The following is an 18,626-nucleotide window of genomic DNA, read 5'->3' as shown; positions in this document are numbered from 1 at the left end:
AGTTAGTAGGCTTGATTAGGTGCATCTAGCTAGCAAGCAGCTAGTCATGTCTACTAACTCTAGTAGAGCTGTAGTTTCCATGTTCAGTGCAGTAACCATGCCTGGTGTCCATGTCAGATTCCAGGCCTCATGTCCTTAAAGCGACACTCCTCTGTGGTGTTTGTGGGCATCGACTCACTGGACGACATCAAGAACAGCAGCTGCATCGAGCTGTTTGTCTCCGGAGGCTGCATCGTTTCTGACGAGCTGGTCCTCAACCCGGACGTCATCACTCACAGTACGTAGAGAATCAGAATCGGTTTTGTTTTTGTTGTGTCTCCATGTGCCGTAATGAACGCTGCTGATGTGTTTTACTGCAGATCGATTGGCTGCTCTGCTGATGCTCCTGGAGAAGCACAGCTCTCCAGAAAGTCTCTGGAGGTGGAAGATCCACTGCAAAACCCACAAAAAGCTGAAAGAGCAAGCCAGGTACACAGTATAACTTAATGTGTAGCTTTCAAAACGACGCCTCAAGCACAGATTCATTGACTCAAACCTTTAAAGGAGACCTATTAAGCTTCCTTGAACAGGTTAGCATCAATCTTTGAGTTATACAAAATATCTGCACCACATCTTTTTGCACAAAATCATTCCTAGACAATGAGATGTTAGTCTGCTCAGTTTTCTTTTAGGGTGTCCAAATAAGCTGCTGCTGGCCACGCCCCCAACTCAATCTTTATTCTCCCATGTGAAAATGACTGCAGACAGATGTGCAGTTATACAACCGTAGAGTTTCCTGCACAGCCAACTGGAATGTAGCAAGACGTTTTGGGATCGTAAGTCAACAAGAAAACACTTGTCTTTTCCAGCAGCCATTGTGCAGCACATGAGAGGTAAAACCAGCTCATCCAAGTGCTGGAACTCTGCTGGGGTTGCTAGGTAACAGACGGAACTCTGCTGGGGTTGCTAGGTAACAGGCGGAACTCTACTGCGGCTAGTAGGTAATGGGCGGAACTCTGCTGTGGCTGCTTAGTAACAGCTCAGTGGTTTGTGACTTAACATTCAAGAGGTTTTTGAAAAAGCTCACTTTCCACACACCCAAAAACATAAATTTATTGCGCTTGGGTTGTTTTTAGAAGCAGTTGAAACCAAAATGGAGGAAAAAAATTTGCAAAATATGAATTTTGTATAATAGGTCCCCTTTAAATAGTGGCTTGTGTTGCTCTGCTTCTGCAGAAAGATTTCAGATTCGATGACCCTGAGGTCAGGTTTGCATGATGTTTGTCTGTTCAGGTTCCGGAGGGATGCAGCCAACCTGCTGGATCTGCTCTCGGCGTACCAGAAGCGGCAGATCGTAGAGTTCCTGCCGTATCATCACTGTGACATGACAAACCATCAGTCGCCGGACCTCGACTGCCTCACCGAGCTCCAGGCCCGATACACGCAGTTCCGACACACCGTCTACCTCACTGGTACAGCAGCCGCCCACAGTTCAGTTTTTTTACTGTAGCAAAAATACACTGCTTTTTTGATTTTTAAAACATTTAAAAATTTTAAACATTTTAAAAAATGTTTTTCTGGACTTATAAATTAAGTAAAATGGTTTTTAAAAAATACAGTGGAGCATTAATCAGCTTCAATTGACTGTTGTTTCAGTGAAGATTTCATATCATTAAAGTTGCTTTATATCCAGCAGTCTTCAGCTAATGCGCTAGTAGTGGAGCTAATTTAGCGCTTTAGCTAACTTAATGTGTAGCTTTCGAATGTGTATCTGTGTTGAAACTGTTTTTGAGACAGTAGAGAGCAATATAATATCTAAATACTACACCAAAATTAATTGGTGTAGTATTTAAAGGGCAAATATAATTTGAATTGAACTTAGAATTTAAACTTGATTTAAAAACTATAAATAGCATCATATATTTATTTGAAGACAAGAAAATTGGTTTTGCATGAATGGATGAGCGACTTATTTCCAAATCACGCTGATGATTTGGTAGAGAAAACTTTGACCAAACAGCACGTTTGAGAACTTATGAGAAATTTTTGGATTATTTGCGAAGATGTCTATGAATATAACTGAGCACCATCAGATTTTAAGCTTCTGGAGGTTTAACAGATGTTCTCCAAACCTCAGGAACAGGTACTAATTGACAGTGATTTTTTAATTTCATTTCTAAACTCAGAGCACTCCTTCGATAAGTTTCCTGTCTACTCCAACGGGGGCATCATCGTGGCCGGGATGGAAGAAATCGAGCTCAGCTTCAGCCGGCTGGTTGGCTGTCTCAGCGTCAAGGACAAGCAGTTGTTCCTGGAGGATCTGCTCGCTCCCAAAGGTCGGTTCCTGCTGCTCCAAACCTGGCCTCCTGAACCTAAAACTTTATTTTAGCCATGCTTTGACATCAGTATAAATCAACTTTATCAATGAATTGAATTATTGGTTTTGGAAGGTTTAATTTTAGGAAAATCTGGATTTTTTTCCAACGTGCGCTCCTTGGATTTCTGTAGTTCAGTGATGTCAGAGCGGCCATCTTGTTTAAGAGTTTGTTTATTTGGACTTTGAATTCAGGTCAACTCTGCGACGGAGTGTTACGTTTATTTTTTTAAATGGAGAATAAAATCATCTAGATAAAGTTGAAATTTTATAAGAACTCCAACATGTTTTTTAATGACTTATCACGCGAACAAACTTGATCACGTGTGATTTTAGTTGAAATTCTTATTTAATGGAAGCACCGCAATGAGAAATTGTGACATTAGTGGAGTATCAATAAAGTTTTGCACTCATTTATACTGGAAACACAGCTTGTCAGATATTAGAGAACTATGTAAATATTTATCTCACTTTAAAGCAGGGGTGTCAAACTCTTTTTCATTTTGGGCCATCCTGAATGTTCTTAAAGGGCCGGTTGTGCCAGAATGTTTGGACGATTAATAAATATCTGTCTAAATCATATTAATCATGGAATAAAACTTGATACCAGACAGAAGCAGCAGAGTAGAAGAAATACTGCCACCTGCAGGTTGGAGTTAGCATTCCATAATCTTATTGTTTTTGATAATTTTTGTGGAAATTTGCAATAAACTCATCATTATGTATAGTGCGAAAAAATGCAAGGATCTGTTGATTTTGCGTCAATTTCGGCAATCGTAGAATTGCGAAAAACTGGAGGGACTGATGGTAATGTTGCAATAAAGGATAAAAAAAAACTGTTTTGATTTGACTGAAAAAATAATATTTTAGTACACAACTATTATCTAGATGGTTCTATTTATAGGTCGGTCACAATAACAAACTTTGATGGATGATAAATTGTCCCAGACGTTATTGAGATAAACCATAACATTGTTGTTTATTAAACAATAAGATCCATAAACTTCAAATTCTATTTTACATTTAACACTGAAACTGGAAGACATTTTAAACATCCAAAATAAATAAACAAGCAGAAATGTCAAATGAAATGAGTTATGAAATCTCTGCAAATGAAATTGTCCTTCAAAATATGAGCTAATTGAGACCAAAACACCAAACTGAAAACTTTTTCCATGCAGTTTATGGTAGAAAGAGAGAAAAGAGAAAAACAATAAATCATGGAAATGGAAATTATCAGACTCATTTTGATTTATCATGTGATTAATTGATTTATTTCTGTGTCCCTCTGGAGTCTAGAGGACCGAATGAGAAGCTCCGGTGGACCGGATTTGGCCCCCGGACCTTCAGTTTGACACTAATTTTAGTGTCGCTCCTGACCTTCGTTGTTCTGCTCCGTCTTCAGGTCTCGGCCGACAGTCTCTGTCTACCGCTGCCGATCGCCTCCATCCCGTTGCCGATAGCAACCAGACGCCCGGCGTCCTGCCCACCTGGCCCCTCGCTCCCGACCAGTTGGCTCCGGACGCTGGCAGCGAGCGTGTTTCCGTGGCAACCAACAGAGACATGGAGGTGCTGCAGCAGGCCATCAAGGAGATGCGGGCGGAGCGCCTGAAGCAGCTGCAGCAGCTGCGGCTGCAGCAGCAGCTGCTGGAGCTGCAGGTGGAGTCAAGCGACACCACCCTTCCTGCCGCTGCCGTGGAGGGGGGTCACGTCACACCGCCCATGGACCGGGCGGCACTGCCGGAGCCGGTCCGGGTCACGCCCAGCAGGAAGGCGGTGACGGCGACGCTGGACTCGATTCACTCTGGACTGCAGATGGAGACGTGGGAGGACGAGAGGACGGAGGACAGACGGCGGCCCACTGCCACTGATGGACACTCGACACAGAACCACACAGAACCATCCAATCAGAGCACAGCTGCTCGGTTAGCTGATCCAAACGGGCCGGACTTCGACCAAGAACCGGAGCGACGACGAGAACCTGACCGATCATCAGGCTCTCCTGAAGAGGGCGACGTCTCCAGGTCAGTTAAAGGTTCCTGTCCAGGTCGGATGGGGTCAGAGGTCACAGGGTTAGATTCTAAAGTTGACTCAGACGTAAACAAAGATGAAGTAAAAAGGTCAGAGGTCAGAGCTTTGCAACAACAAAGGACAAACACTTGATTGATTAACTAATTTACTTTAAAAAATTAAAACTGGAACAGGAAGACATTTTAAATATCCAAAATAAAAAAATTAAAAAATTAACTATGGCTAAAACAATTAATCGATTTTTTGAAATGATTACCAATTTAATCAATTAAGTAACTGGACTTTTCTAAACCAAAAAACGTACATTTGATCAAAGAACAACAGAACAGTTTAAGCCAAAACTACAAAAAATGTAACAACATTTTGCACTTAAGATAAAAATAATCTGTAAAAATGTTTCACCCAGAAATCCTCACGTTGCAGAGGTTTAGCTTCACCTGGTTCAGGTACTATAAATATCTATTAAGTAGCTTTTGCTTTCCAGTTACTAATCAATAAATCAATAATAGTTTTTATTTATCAGAATAAATCTCCTGGTTTCACCTGGTCATGTTTTCTTCTGCAGATCCTCCCAGTCCAACCAGCAGCTGCCCGTCCGCGCCGAAGCGGCTCCCCAGGGCAACGCAGAGTCCCGGATCCCCGTCTTGATGTACCGGGATCAGAACCAGCCGGGTCCGGCTCTGTTCGGCCAGCCGCCGCAGCGGAACGTCGGCCTGATTCAAGCCCCCCAGCTACCCCAGTTCCACGGCCAGCATTTCCACACCGGACCCTTACTGGGAGCCCTGCGCCCGCTAGGGGCCCTCCGTGGCATCATGGCCCCCCCGCCCATCTGGCCCGGCGGCCTGGCTCCCGCGGCCAACCCCCTGGTCTGGGGCCTGCAGCAGCCAGGCGTGGACCTCCTGAGCGGGTTCTACGGCCCTGCTGGTCCAGGCGGGAGCGCGTACCGAGGCGCCCGGCCGGGCGGAGGTTTTAACAGGATGTAGAGGAGAACCGGGTCTGTTGATCCGGAAACGGTTTGAATACAAAAATAAAGATTATTATTATTATTATTATTATTACTAAACAACCTGAGAGTTTCAGTCATGACTGTTTACAGAGTCAGAATCAATCCGGATCATTTCAGGAAACACTAAGCAAATAAATGAGCAGATGTAAATATTTACCAGCGTGTAAATAAGCAAAAGTTTTCAGCGTTTTTGTTTGATGAAGAGCGCAGATGTTTTCACTGTTTGACGGACACGAGCTGCTGGAAACTCAAACCACAGGACATGGGGTTGCCTTAAACCAGTGGAGAAAAAGAAGAAGTCATTTTCCGTGCTGAATGTTTGGTTTGGTGCACTGGGAGCTGTTTCTGTTCTGTTGCTGTAGAGAGGAAATCTGTAACAAATGGTTTTAACTTAAATCAGTTTTTATGTTTTGTTTTTTTTCTATATCAGGTTTTTGTATTAAAATCCCATGAAAACAGAAATACCTTTTTCTTTCCCTGTGTTCAAAGTGTTGAAGCAACTTGAGGATGAATGATTTGTCTACAGGAGGAAGAGGAAAAGGACCCAGGTAACCCCAATCCCACACCTGATCACAGCAAACTACTACTTTTTAATCAAGTACATTTTCTGTAAAAATGTATGGTCACTTTTAAGCAGTGTGATTATGTCCCAGTAAATAAATGTCAACTAGAGGTGCATACTGCTAATTATTATCTAGTAATGGTTCATTAGATTATAATGTTCCAGATTTGAATCAAGTAATAACCTACACTCAGGCTAGTGGTGCTCACACTTTTTCCTAAAACGAACTACTTGCTACAAAAATGCAAAACTATTTGACGGACATGAGCATAATACGTTTATTTATAAATATATTGAGAATTTATTATATGTTTTATCTTATTACTTGGTTCATTTGGTTCAGCTTCCTCACTTATTTTTATACAATTTCTTAAGTTTAAGAGAAAACTTAAGAGTAAAAATCGGAGGTAACTCGATATCTAGCTAGTTTTTCTGTTCTCAGGGCCGTTGTTTGCGCATGCGCAGTGCCCTATGTGTCAGAAAAGTCTTCTCTGTTATAATGACTACTGGCAAACAAGTAAATATTGCCGCTACCAACCGTTTCAGTCATTTGAGGCGATAAGTGATGGGCCGACGTCTAGTTTTTATTTTTATGTCATACGATCGACCCACACTGGTTTTAGTTTCTTCGTATTGAGCACCCCGGGCTGAGACCTTTTTTTTAGTGTTGTAGTTTGGCCAGCAGAGGGCGCCGCTGGTCATCCTTAAGAGGAGCAGTTGATACAGAAATATGGTGGCGGTCTTCCAGAAGATGGAGGGAGAACGGTCCAGAGTCGCCTATGGGATGAAAAATGCTCTTTATGCGGCACTGTTTACAAATGGAAACACTCCAAGCTCCTTAAGTTTCACCTCAATAGAGTTCTGTGAGGCGAGCTGAATGCCAGGAGCAGTGCCAACTTCTCAACTGAAAATGACTGATGTGCTACAAAGGTAACATGATGGGGAAAAAACATGGCGTCAATAATGGAGGTTGATTTTGACGGCTGTCATGAGTTAATGTACTTCATTAGACAAAGTTTTAATATTCCTACAAAAGCAACCACTGACAGCACTTATGTATGGATAGTTCGCTGATGGAGAATTGAGTGACATGTTTTATTTTTTCATCTTTTATTTTTCTATTCAGCAACCTGAGGTTCCCGTTTTAAATGTCTAAGTTGAAAGTGAGAGAACCAAAAATTTCTATTTATTCATTCATTATTTAATACAGCTGACACAATATATATATATTTTTTTTTTCTTTTAATTCACTGTTATGAGAAATGTTGACGTTTATGTAATGGAAATCTGGCCCTTTTAATACAAGCGAATACTCGGGTTTTTAAGAAAATGGTTGCTTATCAACTTTAGGCTATAACTTGCGTTTCTAATGTTAACATAGCACCAATAAATGCTCCCTAAATAACATTTAATCCCCTGATTTCTGGAGGAATGTGAGCAGGTGTTTATTAACTGGGTGCAGAAAATTACCAGGAATTTATATTCAACTACCTTATTTAGAAAAACAGTTTTTACACTAAAGAAAACAAAACAAGTCTAAAGACTTGACGAAATGACTGTGGTACAGTTCTTGATTTGAGTCTTGCTGGTTCCTAATCATTTTCCTTTTCTCTGAAGAGAGAATTTTGGATGGTTCCCTTATGAACAATTCAAAAGATTAAACATTTTAAAGTTTTATTTCTATTATCTTTGTTTGATGGAAAACAGAAAACAAAGTTCATTTTAGATTTTATTCACACCTAAAAAGAAGACGAACATTGAACTATATTCATATTTGCAGCTGTCCAGATTCTTCATCCTGGTTTCTGAGGTTTTGCATTTTTCTTCCTCAAAACTTCAGAAAAAAATAAATCCCTCTATGAGAGGCAAAAATAAACAACTGGTTAAAATCACTGGCATCCCACACTGTGCATATATGGAAGGCCGTTTTAACATAAACTCAGTGTCACCTGATTACCTCTATTCTAGCTAAGAATGAGTTTTGACCAGAAACAGCTACATTTTTATTATACAAAATGGAAATTTAAGATTACTTCATTCACGTTCAGACGAGTTAGAATAATTTAAGATATCTTCAACTACATTTAATGGAACAGATTTCCTATTTATTTTCTTCCAGCAAACATGTTGGACATAAACATGGCTTTGAAAAGCTAAAAGTGCTGCTGTCAACTCATTCCCAAATTTATTTTTATTTTTCATTGTTTTAAATTTTAAAATGCTATGTAAATCTGTGACATTTTTTACTTGAAAAAAATTCAATAGATGAGTAATGTCATTCTGACGAGTCAGAATGTTAATTAAAGATAATCTGAAATAGTAAAGACTCCTCCAATTCATTTGGAGATTTCTGAAAAGGAATTTTAACTAGTAAAAATTACAGTTTCAGTTTTACCTTGTCATAATTTGCGTTCAAAAAAGCATTTAAAATTATCAAGAATTATAATTAGCATTATGATTAGCCTGGAAAAAAATTTAATTATTTGAAATTTACTTTTGACAAATCGTAATTTATGTTTCATTGCCAGTAATTTATTGTTGATATTCTGAATTGAAACTTCCATACAAATTTATTGTAACGTAATTTTTACAAGAATGTAATTGGAAATATCTGGAATTCAAGTGAGGTGAAACGGATTTTATGCTAAAACAGCCTGCCATACATAGTGCAGCAAGACTTTGTCATGTCAACATTGCAGCTTTAAAACATCTTTAATCAGTTATTAATAAACCAAACTTTAAATAACATTAACAATAAATAAAAAATGGAACATTAGAAACTTAGTGCTCGTCATTCAGCAGGAAACTGGGAGATAAAACCGGTTTGTAACAGCGACCGTAATGAGGTAGAACCTTCATGTTCTCCCTCAGGTTTGTGCATATCGATGATAAACTGAGCAGAAATCGCTCGTTTAAACTTTCCCCTCCATGAAAGAACCACAGCAAACTGAAGCAGGTTTCTGTTAGTGTTTATCTTCAGGCGGTTCCCATCCCCGGTAGAACAGGAAGTCGCATCAGCACCAGTGGGAGGAGCTTCCAGACGCCGCCGCCGGTCATGTGCGGTGAGCTGCGGAGAGCGCGCGCTGCTCGTTATCACGGCGGTTCCGGACGGGCTTCAGGTCCGTCTCCAGCTCCTTCTGCTTCTGTAGTAAACCCTGAAAAACAGACAGCGGCTGCCTGAGTGGGTTCACCTGCAGATGGAAGCGATCCGAGGGAAACAAGCTGCCGGACGGTTCCGGTAAGGCCCAAACTACCGGAGCCTGGAAGGTACCAACCGGATCGATCAATCTGATGACAGAAAGCTGAACTGATTTCAGATTAATAGTTTGACTTAGTGTATCTAAAAAGCTTCGTACCCAAAACCGAACTTACTAAAATTACTTAAACATACTTTGTTTGTTATTTACATTATATGTTTAGTTTATTATTTTTATATTCTATATTTTTTATGCTCTTATAAGAATTTTCTCTCATTTTGCATGACGTGAAAAGTGTGGCGTAGCTCTCCGTCAACACTCGTAGAGTTTACAGGGTGTGAATACTTTTCATCAGCGTGTTATTTTCTGTTCTTCATGGGGAACCAGCAGGTGTGTCTGGGTTACCTGCCGCAGCTGGGCCAGGCCTCTCAGGATCTCCTGCTGGCGCTGGGAGCCAGGCAGCATCTCTGGGTGGAGCAGCGGGTCTCGATGCAAGGAGCCAGGAGGAGGAGATGAGGCCTCAGCAGGAGGAGGCCCTGACCAGGAGAGACAAGGTTCTGATTGGTTATGACTCACCAAAAACAGACAAACTGGACCTCCTGACCCTCTTTTAGGTTCTGTCGACCCAGGTTACAGAGAAAGATGGCTGCAAAGCATGCTTAGGCTTAAAATGCTTATTAATATAATATCAGTGTTGAAACTAATTTCTGAAACTTTCTGTTCTGTTTAATCTGTTCCAAAATAAAACCCAGTCGGGTTTTTATTAAATTAAAGAGATTAAAACCTTTCAGTTGGGCAGAAAGCTGCTGCCCCCTGGTGGTTAACAGGAAAAACAACATGATGTCAGCCGAACAAAACTTTACAACTGCAAATGTCAACACTTCATTTTAGATAAATATCTACTTTTGGAAAGTTGACATTTTATTTTCTTATGTTTTTCTTTAATCTCTTACATTGTTTTTATTGTTTGATAGGAACAGACACAAAAACAGGTCAAAACAATCTAAGGTCTGCCATAGATAATTCACAACACCAGAAGGATGTTTATCAGTTGATTAAAATGAAAAGTTAACAGTAAAAACAATAAAATGATATAAAAACGATATAATGCAATACACTTAAGACTTCTGAATCAAAAACTGATATTTTAAAATGAGATTTGTCTGGTTCGTCTTTAGCCAATTCTTAAGCCTTAAAATTAATATTTTAATGTCAATTTTGGTTTTAAAGGGATCCACGATTAGTTGTAACAATACAATCTAAGAAATATTTATTTTAGATGTAAAAACAATACAGTAAAGCTGTTTGGTTTTAAAACATTTAGTTGCCATGTTTACGCTGCAATGAATTCTGGGTAAATGGCATATGCTAGCTCTGTCCAGCTAAAACAGTACTGAGTTCCTGAGTTATATAGAGAAATTTAAATTCTATTTTTGCAATTTAAAACATAGATACGCATAAAATGTAGAAAAAATAGGATGAATTTTCCCCCTGTAGGATTTAAAATGAAGTATAAAAATAAAAAAGAACACAGATTCAGAACTAAAAACATTACTGCTACTTTTAGTGTTATTCTTTGTGGAAATTCAATGTAAATATTGCAGGAATAAATTGAAAAACTGTTACAAACCTGCGTTTGTTGTCTTAATATCTTAATTTAGAAATATTTAAATTTTAGCCAAAGTTACTAAGAACCATTGCAGACCGCTGTTGTCGATAGGCCTGTCACGATAAACGATAAATCAATTAATCGCACGATAAATTAAACCTATCAACCTCATTTAAATTATCGACTTTATTGTCTCTTCCTGCCTTTTTTCTTTCTGTTGATGACGCTGAATGAAAAAAGGCTAAGCTCCGGTGCTCTCCACTGACCCTCCCTTCCTTATTTCCTTTGTGTAATGTCCAGCGTACACTACACGAATTGTCGGGCCATTTTCAAAACCTGAGAGACATTAGCCGACAGAAATCCTCGGTATAACGGTTCAATCGGGTTTGTCGTGCCGTGTGGCGTCCAGCCACCTGGGCACAAAATAATGGCTACAAGTCCAGTTAACTAATTTTAAGATCAGGCATTAATTAATGCTTAACTGGAATCTACCTGTGATGCATGTGGCTAGATTCAGCGTAAAGTCCTGACCGAATGAAAATCATTATAACCTATTTATGTCACGTTAACGAAGAACAGCTGAAAACCTACCGGGTTTATCAACTGCGGTCACATTCAGCGTTAAGCTCCCAGTCGGGGAAAACCCCTGAAATCGCAGCGTCCACGACGATCCACCATAACACAGCACACACTGCAGGATGATCGGTTAAGACATCACCAGCGACAATCTTAGATCGGCCAACGATCTAAGATTGTCATAAGGGGAAAATGGGGGGAAAAAATCGTGTAGTGTGAACTACTGCATCAGGTGGTCGGATGTGCCCATCTTCTCTATTTAAATCTAGAGATTACTGAAGGGCAATATAGTATACAGACTTCATAATCTGCACTCTTTTGGTTGAATGCAGTATTTATTTCCACTTTCGCTTTATGTTGTTTAATTTTTATTCAAGTACGTTTTTTGTTAATGGAGTCTGAGAATCCATTTTGTTTTTGGTTGTTTTGTTTATTTAGTTTATCAGGTCCAGTGTTATGTGTTCTTTTGAAAATAACAGTGTATAATAGTGTATCTATCTATGGCAGGAAATCACATGCATTATTAGTCATTTCCATTAAATCAGAGTCAAAAGGTCTTGAAATAATATTATTGTTTATCGCAATAATTTTTTAGACAATCGCTCAGCAAAATTTGTTATCATGACAGGCCTAGTTGTTGAGTTTAAAACATTTCTGATGCGTTTCTAACCGGGGTGTGTCCTGGGTGGCGGCGTGTTGGCGGGCTCCAGGGGGTCCAGGCTGAAGACCTCAGCGGTCCGGAGGTAAGGAATGAACTCCAGGGCTGGAGGAGGAGAGCCGGGAGCCTGCTGACTCTGGGCAGCAGGAGAGCGCCCCCTGCAGGATGCCACAGTCCACATTTAACCTCTGGTCTGTTTTATTAGAGAAACTGAACGATCTGAGACCGTCCTGCTAAGATGAAACTTCTGCAGTTCCAGTGGAACAAAGTGGTCGCAAATGACCAAGTTGGGAAATTGGTGAAAATCCAGATTCTCCAAAAATTAAATCTTCAAAAACTAAAAATTCCACTAATCAATAAAATAGATTTTTTTTATAATTAAATTTCCCTGGCCCAATTTAAACCACATGAGGGGAGAACGTTTCAGGTTTATGTGGAGCTGCTCACCGGTCCGAGTCGATGTTTCCTTTCAAACCCGATTCCACCTGAAACATCAGCGCTCATTAGCAAACAACAACATCGTTCATTTAATTCCCTTGTGATTTTCTGGTTCTCCACCTTCTTAGTGGGACTGGTTCTGCTCTGCTGGCCGTTGGGGCAGAGCCGGGCCTCCTGCTGGGGAGCGGGCAGTTCTGTTCTGGAAGGACGGGTCTTCTGCAGGGCCAGCAGCTCAGCCTGCCTCCTCAGTCGGCTCTCCTGCCGGTCCCGCTGCAGGGCGACCGGGTAGCGCTCCGAGGCGGGAACGAACCGCCGGCTGGGCCTGGAGAACCGCAGCAGGGGCAGAACAGAACCGTTTGCTTGAGTCACTTTGAGCTCTTCCAGCCTAATCAGCACTCGGATCAACCTCTCCTCTGATTGGCTGAATCACAAACGTATCTCATGTAAATGTTTACATCCAATGCTCCCATAATTTTTAGTGACTTATCGCATAAACAAGCTGATTTAAGAGCGATTTTAATGTAATTTTGATTTAAATGAATTGTAAAATTGTGTTTGTTTAGCAGAGACCAGACAAATATTTGCGCTCATCAGTGATGGGAATGCAGCTGCTGTTTTGGTGTAAATGTTGCGTTTTAACCTCTGTGTTCCCCACTCCGGCCTCGTCTTGCTTCTCCGGCTCCTCTCCGTCCGAGCGAACGGCGCGTACGGATCTTCTCCCGCTGGCAAACAGATGTTCTCCTTTCCTGCTCTCGGAGCACGGCTCCTGCTGTTAGGCTCAGCAGAACCACAGGGAGCCGGACGGTTCTGGTTCTGGACGGAGATGTCAGCAGTCTGAACTCTGTCTGCAGCAGCAGGAGGAGGAGAGTCCTCTGCTCAGGGAGAGGGGAGAAGCTGTAATCGAATGTTAAACATGAGAGCCGGAGTCCATCTGCGGCATCTCACCCGTCTGAACAGACGAGTCTTTAAACGACGAACCGCTGTCGCCGTTTTCCACACTCTCGGTCTCCCTGGTGACTGCTGAACACGCACAAACAAAACCGACAGGAAAGTTTTCTAGTAGTTTGTTGTTAAAACACATGTATGCCCAACACGGTTTAGATTCAACCAAACTAAACCCACAGAGATTTAAGACAGTTTTCACATCTGATAGTCCGATAGACTCGGTCAGACTGGGGACCAAAACCGCGACATTTGTTACATTTTCTTTTTCCGTTTTTTTAATTTTTTTTTATTGAACTTTACACTTCTAGATGCTAAAACCACTCCTGAAACAAATGAAGGTCTGCTGGACTTGTTTAGCACAGAGAACCGGTTTGTTCTGGTTCTTTGGGTCGGTTGTGGTGACGTCAGCGCTTCACTCACTTCTGGATCCGGGCGTCTCCTCCGACCCGCCGTCACCGACGCCGATCTCTGGCTGCTCCGGCGGAGGGACCGGATTGTTCTGAAGCTCGACCAAAAGCTGAAGAGGAGGAAACGGATCGCTGTTGGATACTGGCAGACGCCCAGGGTGGAACTAGGAAGGGGGCGTCTGGATGAATTATATAAAGCTATCGTTCCATGCTTTTGTTATTTTGCAGAAATTCAATCAACAATTCTATTAATTTCTTTCTACGCTTTTGGATAATTGTGAATCTAATGCAAATTTTTCTCAAAAATGATAAAATATCTTTGGTTAAGTGATGCTAACTCCCTCCTGAAGGTGGCAGTCTTACTACTTCTACAAAAACAAGAAAATAAGATTGAGTTATTTAAGTTCTTTAAAGAATAAAATTCATATTTCCAGTCTGTCTGCTTGTTATACTATTTGGCATTTTTAATTAATATATCTATAATTAAGTGATCCCAAAGGGAAGTTAAATATTTATTATTATTATTATTAGCAATAATAATAATAGGCAGTTGGGATTTAGCACTGTTTGCCATCAGTTGCACTGAACCTATGAAGGATGAGGTACAACTTAGTTTCTGACTTTTTCTTTCTCTTTTGGTGAAATCTGAAGGAATTAATTTTCTGCCAGTGGTGAAGGTGAGACATCTTTTGACCCCTGACCTTCTCCTTCTTCTTCAGTATCTCCAGCTCGTACTGCTTCTGCAGCTTCTCCCTCTCCATGGCGACCCTCCGCTCCTCCTCCTCCTCCTCCCGTTTCCTCATCGCCTCCTCCAGCTCCCTCTGCCTCCTGCGCTCCTCCATCTGGGCCTCGATGGCTCTCTGGGCCAGAATAAAACGGTGAAGGCAGCAAAGCGGCACACGCTGAAGACGAGGCTTCCTTCGTGTTGGTGCCGCCCTACCTGCTGCTCCAGCTGTTTGAGCCGCCGCCTCTCTCGCTCCTCTATCTGCGCCGGATCCAGCAGCGACGTCATCGTCCTCAGGTAGCTGCAGGAAAAACGGAGTTCAGATTAAACAAAGATCTTAAAACTGTTACAGTAAAATTCAAGCACTTTTCAAGTTTTCAAACTTTTCCAGCACCACATTTTGCAGATAAAAATAGAAATGGGTCCGTCATGCTAACAAATGTTGCATGATTTATTTTTCTCCTTCTTCCAAAAACTGGATGTTAAAAGTCTTCAGTCTGGCGCTTTGGTCTCAACGAGCCCCTTCTTTGAAAGGTAATTTTGTTACAGAGACTTCATTATTAATTTTATTTGTTGTTTTATTTATTTTGTATATTTAAAATGTCTTCCAGTTCCAGTGTTAAATGTTCATTATAATTTAAAGTTTATTGATTTTGAGAATGTGTTCTTTCATTATTATTATTATGCCATTTCCATTATATTACTTCAAAACAACAACATCGTTTACCGCAGTAACTTCTGGGAGAATTTATTGACCAGAACAATTTGTTATTGTGACAGACCTGCTTGCAACAAATGCTTCCTTCTTGTTTTTCATAATAAAAGCTGAATTGTAACCTAAAGTTGGCTCAACAGCTCCTCTGGAGTTAACACTAGTTTCTCAGATTAATAAGTAAATCTGTCATGATATTAGTGGACGATAAATTGTCCCAGAAGTTATTTTAGATATGCCACATATGTTTGCCCATTTAAAACATATTTAAAGTTGTTTATGATAAAAATAAAGATGTTGCTGAGTCCAGCCTGGAAGGGAATCCTGCTTCGGCTGTAATAAATTCTGCTGGACGATAAATTGGCCCATAAATTATTTAAATAAAAGATAATATGGTTATTTTGAGACCATTTTCAGCTGATATAATTAATGCAAGTATACCCAAATAAAGATAAACAAAATTATAAACAATATTTAACACTGGAACTGGAAAACACTTTAAATGTCCAAAATAAACAAAAGAACCGAAACAACAATGATTAAAATGGATTAAGCATTTCAAAAGTAAGAATCATTCAGCTTAGAGGGAAAAAAGTGGCAGGAAGTGGTGTAAATGTCTGCAGCGTTTTTCAAAATGGCGGCTTTTCAACAGGGATCAACCCTCTAACGACTGTTGTCCAAATGAAAATCAATCGATTTATTGATTATTTCGACAGGGTTGATGCCATTTCCCAGTTTTCTACCTGGATCTGGAGGGAAACCCTCTGGTTGAATCCACACTGGCTGCCATGACGCTGTCGGCTCCACAGCTGCTGGTTCCCTCCCAGACCAGCGACAAGCTGGACGACGGGTTCCAGTCGTCTCGCTCTGAGCCGCTGAGCCGCCCCGGGGCCGCGGGTTGGGCCGGCGCTCTGCGCTGGAGTGAGTCGAAGTGCGCGGCCCAGTGCTCGTGGTCCTCTGTCTGCACAGACACGACGTTACTGCGAGGTCAGACGCCGGATATCTGATAAACCAAACGGATTTTCATGCCATTTGGCCTTTTATCCACACATAACCTCCGGTTAATATCACTGAAAACTCCAGCCAAGGTGAAGGTTTGCGAATTCTCCTTTTTTGCGTTTGCGTGTGGACGAGCAGTGCTTAGTATTTTATAGAAATTAATATCTCGACTGTCATTGTTTTAAGACGACCCGGCTATGTTTGGACTAGGCCAGAGTCTCTACCTGTCTCCGCTGCAGCTTCTCCTGTTTCCGGCGCTCGGCCGTCTCTTCCCGCTGGCGGTCCAGCTCCTCCAGCCAGACCCGCCTCTGCTCCTCCTTCCTCTCCACGCTCAGCATCTCCTCCATGGGCGTCACCTCCTGCAGCAGCGGTGTCCAAACGTTTCGTCACTCCGGCCAAAATCATCAACTCAAAAGTAGCCAAAAATAAAACAACCACCTAACCTAAGAAAATTATGTTGATAAACGTTTTACTCTGATTACATAACTCTCCATCTGCATCATGCTGGATGACCCAAATTTGTATCGTTCTTGAACTGCAGTTGGAAACTGCAATTCAAGGGCCACAGATGGCCCCTGGGCCGCACTTTGGGCCTCCGTGTCGTGGAGGAAGCAGGATCCAGCAGGATCCAGCAGTTGGAGGTGAAATGTTTGAAACTTCGTTCAGAGTTCATGTTTACCCCGAGTCGGAGGCTGGACCTGATGGCGGCTGGATGCTCTCTGTGGCCGACAGAGGAAACGCTCTCTGCGTATTCCTCACCCTGAAACACACAGCAACATCTGAAAAATATCAATGAAATACAGGCTGAAAGGCCTGGAAACTGCTTCAAGTTCCTGTTGACTACAGATTTCAGATGCATTTAGTTTTTTTTTAATTAATTTACCTCCAGGTCCACTTGTTGATTTTAAACCATTAAATGATAACAGAAAGGTTTAGAGATTGAGGAGACTTCTGAGAATCAGAACTCAAAGTGAAAAAATAAAAATTATTCTTACTAATGTGTAGAGCTGTGTGATAATCCTGATAATTAATAAAAATCAGGATTTTAAAGGATAATAAGTAAAAATTATTCATGTAGGGCTGATTCTAATGGATAAAAATCTGGATTTTCATGATTAAAATGAATACATTAGTACACATTGGTATGAATAAACTTTACTTACCAATTAAAATCAGGACTTTTTCCTGTTTTCTATCCCATTAAAATCAGGGTTTTATTAGATAATGAGTTAAATTTATTCATACTAATATGTAGGGCTGATTTTAATGGATAAAAAAATCAATAAAAATCAGATTACCTTCATTAAAATCCTGATTTTAACTTTAGAATATTCTGGTAAAATTGCATCTATTGTCCCTATATTCTTAAAACTAAAAAAAAAAAAAAAAAATTTTAAGCTCATCCCCAAAGATAAATCATTACAACAAAGAAAAATTCAAATGCTGCCGTTTTTGGATATAATGCAAGTAAAATCCATTTTTTCCCTAATACCTCTTTCATGTCGTTTTAGTGTCAGTTGGGAGACGCCTGCCTCATTTAACATCACAAACTTCTTACTTGAATGAAAATTATTTTAAGTAAATCCACCTGTGGTATGAATAATTTCAGAGTTATTTGTATTTGCCAGACCACAGTTAAAGCAAAATGCACTCAAGAAAAACTTAATTACCTAAAATAAGCCTCTTTTTTTCCTAACAATGTTAATTTTTTACAAGTTATACGGGATAAATTTAACCAGTAAGGAGCTTCTCAAGTAGAAAACGTTCCTATTGTGATTTCTAGCTCACTGTGCTTTTTCCTGGTTAACAGCATGAAGTAACCATGGCAACTGTTGGGTATTAAACCAGGAGAATAAACAGTCGAATAAAGGTTGAGGTGAAGGTGAAATACCTGCAGTCTGCTGAGGGATGAAAGCTGCAGCTGCTGCTTCAGGGCGACTTGCTCATCTGAAAGTCAGACCATCATTTTAGTTCAACAAAATTATCACTGCTGGACGTTTCTTCCCGTTTAGAGGCAGTTTTTCCTTTCCTCTGCCGCCACATGCAAAGCGTTCGTACCAAGCTCTCTTTTCCACTGAGCCTTCTTTGCATCGATGGCGGCTCTGCTGTCCGGCCGACGCTCTTTGAACCAACTGAACGAAGAGCGATGCAACCTAAGGGAAAATAAACCATCAGAACAATTCGGAGCAACAGGACAGATTTCTTTAGTGGGGCTTTTACTAATTTTGTTTGTTTTGAGGCCTAATTCCTCCACAGCACACCCTATAATATTTTTTAAAAAATCAGCCCCAAGCCATGCTTTGACCAACACATGTACATCTTGACAGGACGTTAAAAAAAAAGTCTTTGGGAGGCATGGTCTAAACCCAACAGGAAGTCGGCCATATTGGATCACAATTGGCCATATTG

The 18,626-nt window shown here is 40.8% G+C and overlaps 2 protein-coding genes across 2 annotated transcripts in view; one reads left to right on the top strand and one right to left on the bottom strand.

Moving 5' to 3' along the window:
• Positions 1-5,852, top strand: part of tasor (transcription activation suppressor) — a 29,859-nt gene extending 24,007 nt beyond the window's left edge. The window contains exons 23-28 of the mRNA XM_015050966.1: positions 118-277; positions 360-468; positions 1,273-1,451; positions 2,166-2,315; positions 3,759-4,377; positions 4,950-5,852. Of these exons, the coding sequence (XP_014906452.1) occupies positions 118-277; positions 360-468; positions 1,273-1,451; positions 2,166-2,315; positions 3,759-4,377; positions 4,950-5,367 (1,635 nt within the window). The 3' untranslated portion in view covers positions 5,368-5,852. The remainder of the gene's footprint in view (positions 1-117; positions 278-359; positions 469-1,272; positions 1,452-2,165; positions 2,316-3,758; positions 4,378-4,949) is intronic.
• Positions 5,853-7,668: 1,816 nt separating this feature from the next.
• ccdc66 (coiled-coil domain containing 66) overlaps positions 7,669-18,626 on the bottom strand; it is a 23,601-nt gene continuing 12,643 nt past the window's right edge. The window contains exons 7-21 of the mRNA XM_015050968.1: positions 18,276-18,370; positions 18,109-18,164; positions 16,897-16,977; positions 16,442-16,576; positions 15,962-16,179; positions 14,723-14,807; positions 14,484-14,642; positions 13,796-13,892; positions 13,376-13,450; positions 13,071-13,302; positions 12,551-12,752; positions 12,440-12,477; positions 12,005-12,150; positions 9,555-9,685; positions 7,669-9,107 (exon numbers count right to left, since the gene is read on the bottom strand). Coding sequence (XP_014906454.1) covers positions 9,006-9,107; positions 9,555-9,685; positions 12,005-12,150; positions 12,440-12,477; positions 12,551-12,752; positions 13,071-13,302; positions 13,376-13,450; positions 13,796-13,892; positions 14,484-14,642; positions 14,723-14,807; positions 15,962-16,179; positions 16,442-16,576; positions 16,897-16,977; positions 18,109-18,164; positions 18,276-18,370 — 1,852 coding nt within the window. The 3' untranslated portion in view covers positions 7,669-9,005. The remainder of the gene's footprint in view (positions 9,108-9,554; positions 9,686-12,004; positions 12,151-12,439; positions 12,478-12,550; positions 12,753-13,070; positions 13,303-13,375; positions 13,451-13,795; positions 13,893-14,483; positions 14,643-14,722; positions 14,808-15,961; positions 16,180-16,441; positions 16,577-16,896; positions 16,978-18,108; positions 18,165-18,275; positions 18,371-18,626) is intronic.

This window comes from Poecilia latipinna, unplaced genomic scaffold (assembly GCF_001443285.1).
Source record: "Poecilia latipinna isolate Pla-1442-1.1 unplaced genomic scaffold, P_latipinna-1.0 Scaffold1021, whole genome shotgun sequence".
In the NCBI taxonomy this organism is placed as follows: domain Eukaryota; kingdom Metazoa; phylum Chordata; class Actinopteri; order Cyprinodontiformes; family Poeciliidae; genus Poecilia; species Poecilia latipinna.
The sequence above is the reverse complement of the archived record's forward strand: the minus strand, read 5'-3'. Positions and strand labels throughout refer to the sequence as shown.